General features: G+C 54.0%; 1 protein-coding gene across 1 annotated transcript; it reads left to right on the top strand.

Moving 5' to 3' along the window:
• Positions 1-1,813: 1,813 nt before the first annotated feature.
• FCN3 (ficolin 3) lies at positions 1,814-5,827 on the top strand. The gene is given in 9 exon segments (XM_090268254.1): positions 1,814-1,904; positions 2,188-2,283; positions 2,625-2,708; positions 3,183-3,289; positions 4,409-4,432; positions 4,434-4,546; positions 4,647-4,781; positions 5,597-5,639; positions 5,642-5,827. Coding segments are annotated over 9 exon segments (879 nt in total).
• Positions 5,828-6,000: the final 173 nt, after the last annotated feature.

The following is a 6,000-nucleotide window of genomic DNA, read 5'->3' as shown; positions in this document are numbered from 1 at the left end:
TCACGCCATCATCGACAAAGTGCCCAACAGTCCCTCCCCTCCCCCTACAGACTTTTATCAACGCCCACCGTCCTCTCAGACAGCCTCCCTTTGAACCACCCCTCCAGATACTTGGATCTGCCTCCTGTTGCCCAGCCTGCCTTGCTCTCGCTCTCTCTGCTCCAAGCCTTTGCACATGCAATTTCTCCTGCCTGGATCACCCTCCCCTGGCTTCTCCAACCAGCTCTTAGGAGCTGGCAGGGATAATGCCCATTCTCTCTGGGGCTGAGGGAGGAAATGCCCCCACCTCCTGCCGGCTTTCCACTTGGTTAAGAAAATTTCTTCATTGGATGTTTTCTTTTTTTCAAAAGTACTAAATGCCTCTAAGGAACAAAAGGGCCACAGAGAAGTTTATAAGTAAGAATTGCTGTGCCACTGGTCTCACTCCCCAAAGTAACTATGGTTCACAGTATGTTTCAGACCATTTCCTATGAAATTACATTTAGCTTTTTAAGTACAAAGTTGGACTGTGCTATACATATTGTTCTGTAGCTTTTCCCTTTTCATTATTGATCAGATTTGCCCTATGACTTGTCCACATGGTGATGACTTACTTGCCTTCATCCTATCAATGTCTGGTTGGGTCATTTCCACATTGATCATTATAAACAGCTCCATGAGAAACGGGTTTGTCCACAGATCTTGGCACACCTGTGGCAGAGTTTGGGGAGGACAGATTCCCAGAACTGGAATTGCAGGGCCTCAGAGAACCATCTCGTGGATCCTTTCTGTTTGGTAAACTTGGCTTCCACCTTCCCTGATGCTCCATTGTACCTCAGCCCTCCCTACCACCACAAGCTCCAGGGCTGGCATAGAGGAGGCCCTCAGGGAGGGTTTGATGGATGAATGAATGACTGAATGAATGAGACGCCCCTCCTCTCTCACCTGAGGGCCCTCTCCAGCTCAGACCTCACTCGTCACATCTGGATCATGGCTACTGCCACCTTACTGGCCTCCCACCCTCCAGGGCTGCCTGCCTGAGCTGCCTATGCAATTGGCCTGTATTAGCAGCTGTTTCCTAGGCCCTGCCAGGGGTTCCCCAAGGGACTTATGGGTGATCATGAAGTCACTTTGGTAAGGGTGCCTCTCCCTGGTGGGAGGCATGGGGCTTGGGCAAAATCTCTGTGACTCTGGGCATGTAAGAGCCAGAGAGAGCACCAAGTCATGTCCTGTCTCTGGGTCTCAGTCTCTCCTCGTTTATTCCTTCACTTAACTAATATTTACTGAACACCCACTTTGTACCAGGCCTATAATCCAGCACCAATAATAACGACTGTGAGTGGGGATGTGTAAGGGTCAGAGGCGATGTACAAACTGCACCGAGTGTGACTTGCGGGTGCCCAAAAAATGGTAGTGGTGGTCATTAATACTGTTGAGAGGATCGGGAGAGGATTCCTCATGGAGATGACATTAGGGCTGGACCTTCGTGGACAGGCGGAGCTTCACAGCAGAGATGCAGAGAAGGGCATTCCAGATGGAAGGCTCAGAATGAGCTAAGGTTCAAAGGGAGAAAACCTCCTGTGAAGGCACAGGTCTAGAGAGATGGCTGAGGAGCCCTGGCAGCCAGGATCAGAAGCTGGCCTCCATCCCAGCTGAACAGGGCAGCGATAATGCCCATCCTCTCTGGGGCTGAGGGAGGAAATGCCCTCATCTCCTGTTGGCTCCAACCTGGGTGGGGTATCCCTGGGGAGGGACAATGGATGGACGTCTTTATGTTCTTCCACCAGCCCGGCCCCCTTATAAGCTGGCATTTTCTCTCAAGGGCACCAACAAGATGGGCCTCCTGTGGACCCCACTCTCCCTTTTGCTCCTCTTGCTCAGGGAATCTGCCTGTCTGAGGACTGAGGGCCACTTTAGCTGTCCAGGTATGGCCCTAGGGTGCCCTCCCCAGCAACCCACCCTCATTCCCTTCCTGGGTGTCCTTCTCCCACCCAGGCTCACTAGCCTCAAGGAGCAGGGTGGGAGTTTGGTCATCCGGGCTCTGCAATAGATGCAAACAGTACAGAGCCTTGAACGCTCTTGGAGGCAAGTATCCCGACAACCAGAAACTGGGAGATGGAGAGAGAACGGCAGAGGCATCTGGGAGAAAGACATGCTCACTCCCCCTATGACCACTCTGTGCCCACCCGGCCCTGTGTCTCCCTGCAGAACCCAGGGAACTGGAAGCCAGCAAAGTTGTCCTCCTGCCCAGCTGTCCTGGAGCCCCAGGAAGTCCTGGGGAGAAGGGAACTCCAGGTCCTCAAGGTGAGCAATACCAGGGAGCAGGCAGGGACTGGGGTGAACTGGGGAGGCTGGTGGTCCTGCAATAACTGTGCTAAGAGGCAATGGTGAAGGGGCCAGGGACCTACTGTGTGTCAGGCTCCAGGCTGAGCACCCAGTATCCAAAGATCACCTCTATGAGGTAGGTGGAGAGTTTCCCCCGTTTTACTGAGGGGGAAAGTGAGGCTCCAAGAGGATTAGTCATTTGTCCACGATCACAGCCAGTGAAGGGTGCAGCTGGAATCCGACTCCAGTCTCTGAATCCCTGTTGTTTTGGCCCTGGGTGTGGGGTGGAATTTACAGCCTCTCTGTCTCTGGGATTTCAGGGCAACCTGGACCACCAGGCAAGATGGGCCCCAAGGGTGAGCCAGATGAGTGAGTGAAACCCAGGCCCCTTCTTTCTTTGCTCTGTCCCTGGGCTGGAAAGGGGGAGGGCTTTGTTGGGTTGCTGCTCAACCATTAGCTGGGATTGCCCTCTTGCAGGGAGATAAAAGGCTGAGAGGAGTGGGCAGGATTAGGAGAAAGGTCTGGGCACCCTATCCTCTCATGCTTTGTGGGCATCCCCTCGGGAATACTCAGACCTCAGAGCTAAAATTTAGTCTTTCCTCGGGGCAGGAGATCCAGTGAACCTGCTCCAGTGCCAGGAGGGCGAGGCAGCCTTCGAAGGAGCCAGGAACTTGGAACTAGGCAGGCGGTGCTGGGGTGTTTGTGGACTACCAGGGGTGGTCCTGCCCTAGAGCTGCTTTCAGGGGCCTCAAGGAGCAGAGAGGGCTCCTGAGGTCCCACAACTTAGCCTCTTCCATTGCCCATGGGGCAGGGGTGGGGTAATAACTTGGGGGGCCTCTCAGTCCATCTTCCCTTCCCCAGGCCCCAGGAGCTACCAGATGCTGAACCAGGTGCCACCTTGAGCGGCTGGTACCAGCTGTGCTTACCTGAAGGCACAGCCCTTCCAGTTTTTTGTGACATCGACACCCTCGGGGGTGGATGGCTGGTGAGTGTCAGAGGGAGGACTCACAGGCCAGGCCCACTTCTGCCCTTTGGCCCCCAGGGGGAGCCAGAGCCCATTGGAGCCAAGGTGTTTATTACAGTAATTCACAGACAAAAGTTTACTGAGCTCCCAGGGAACCTGACCTCTCAGAAGGCTTCAGACACAAGGTGCCATCTGACAGGGCCTTGAAGGCTGTGTGGAAGTTCTCAAGACAGATGAGGTGCAGAATGCCATTCCAGGTAGAGGGATGGACAAATGCAGCGAGACAGGACAGACAAGAGGGTGTGGGGAGCTGGGGACCACGCGAGTGAGCTGAGAGCAGCTGTGAGTCGCTGGCTGAGGTCTGTTGGTGTGGGTCTAGCGTGGATCGAAGGCCTCTGCAAAGGCCAGCCCATGGAGAGCACTGAAGGACTGGCTGAGGGTCATGCAGGCCAATGGGGAACCACGGGAGGGTTTTAAGCAGGGAATGGCCAGGTCAGACTTATGTTTTAGAAAGACGACAACATGGAAGGTGCATTGCAGTGAGGGACAAGAGGGGAAACAGGGATACAGTTTAGGAGGACTGCAGAGGTTCCGGGCAGAGAAGACAGTGGGCAGTGGCAGCAACGGAAATAGAGGCACTTAGCCTGAAAGACATTTAGGAGGGAAACTCTGCAGAGCCTGGGGACTGCTTGGCTTGAGGAGGAAGTATCAGGGTCAGGCCAAGAGTCCAGCTTGGGCCTCTGGAGGTGCCCTCTCTGCTCTGATATCTTGGTTCTTATCATAGTACATTAAAGTGAGTTATTTTGAATTTGACTGCCGGCAGGACTGACCACTCCCAGAAGGCAGGAGCAACGTTTCTATCATTTCAGTCTCTCCCAAGGCTTGCAAGGCTCTGGGGTGAAGTTGAGTGTCACTGTTTTACTGACACTAAAAGTTAATGAGAATATAGAGTTCATCAATATGTTCACAGGCAAAGTTCACTTGACCTCACACCTTACAAACAAGCCCCCAGTGCCAAGAGGCAGGGAATGTCTGCCATGCCCACAGTGTGCCCGCTCTCAGCTGCTGCTGCCTCCCGCTGCTCCTTATCTCATGCCAAGCCTGGAGCGCAGCTCAGCTGGGCCTTCCCTGCCCCATTAGGTGTTCCAGAGGTGACAGGATGGTTGGTTCTGTGGATTTCTTCCACTCTTGGTCCTCCTACAAAGCAGGTTTTGGGAGTCAAGACTCCGAATTTTGATTGGGTAATGAGAATTTGCACCAGCTGACTCTCCAGGGTAAGTTCCCAGCAGGGTCCAGGGAGCCTGACGGGCATGCCTCTGGCATTCCGGGGTCTGAGGATTCCTCCTTCCTGCCCTTCCCCTCACCCCCACCAGGCTACCTGGGAGCTTCGGGTGGAGCTGGAGGACTTTAATGGCAACAGCACCTTTACCCACTACGAGTCCTTCCACCTCCTTGAGGAGGCAGATCACTACTAGCTGGTGCTGGGCAAGTTCTTAGAGGGCACTGCAGGTGAGTGACCCTAAAGCGGGGCCCTGGAGCAGGAGACAAAGGTGAGGGAGGCTGGACACTTGCACAGCATTGCCACTGCCTCCATTATGACCCAGGATCATTCCTTCTCCTCTGTGGGCCTCAGTGTTCTCATCTGAGAAATGGCAATTATGAGGCAAGGTGGCACAGGTGTAAAGAGTTTGGGCCCATGAGGCAAACAGACCTGAGTTTGAACCCAGCTCTGTCATTTACTAACTGCGGCCCTGGGCAAGTTCCTTCTGTGTCAGAGCCTCAGTTTCCTACTCTGGAAAAGGGCAGGGAGGCAGGGAGGGTGGCTGTGGGAACTATCTGAGGCCCTGTTGAGTGTTAGCATCATCTGCTCTGGAAGAGGAACTAGGTAGGAAAGCCTTTTTTTCAGAAATACAGCAGCTGTTGAGGAAAGACTTGAAAGAGGGAAGTGACATGATGAGCTGCCTCAAGAGAGCCCCTCTCCTGCCCAGGCATCTGAGAAGTCCCTCCTGGCTTCGCTTGACAGAGTTGCTCAGGCTGCCAATGGGAGCTGGAAAGAGACAAAGGAGCAAGAGAGACGCTGGGGATTCTGGGAGGGGACAAGGCAGGGGAAGGAGCTGGTAGCTATGGAGCCACAGTCCTGAGTTCAAGTCCCAGTGCCTCTGTGACTAGTTGAGTAACCTTGGGCAAACACGCCAGCTCCTTGGTCCTACCATTTTCCCATGGGGCTCGATAACACCCACTCTTGGTTGCTGAGGCTCCTGCAAGGTCTCTTCAAGAGTGCCAGGTGTGGTGCTGGCACCAATACTCCTCCCATCCCCTCCCTGCCAGCTATCACAATGGGAAGTCCTTTACCACCTACAAAGCTGACCATGTGCAAGCAGCAGTGCCAACAGCGTGGTGACTGTCCACGGTGCCTGGAGGTACAGAGCCTGCTATCCATCCAATCTCAGTGGACACTATGCAGTATCGCACACCACTGCCCACAAGTATGGCATTGACTGGGCCTCAGGCCTTGGCATGAGCCACCCTTACCGTGGGGTTCGCATAATGCTTCTCTAGGGCACGCTGGCAACCAGCACCCTTATCTGTCCTGTGCAGCTTCCGGACCCTTGGCTACTCCTTCCCATTGCTAACTGCCTCTGCTCTGCTGTCCACTTTAAAAAATAAAATCATTTTAACCCTTTCCTGGCCTGCAGGACTCTTCCAGTTACTGGGAAAACCTCAAGAGGGCA

The sequence above is a fragment of the Furipterus horrens genome, unplaced genomic scaffold (genome assembly GCF_987537825.1).
Source record: "Furipterus horrens unplaced genomic scaffold, mFurHor1.1.pri manual_scaffold_3, whole genome shotgun sequence".
Taxonomy (NCBI): Eukaryota; Metazoa; Chordata; class Mammalia; order Chiroptera; family Furipteridae; genus Furipterus; species Furipterus horrens.
The sequence above is the reverse complement of the archived record's forward strand: the minus strand, read 5'-3'. Positions and strand labels throughout refer to the sequence as shown.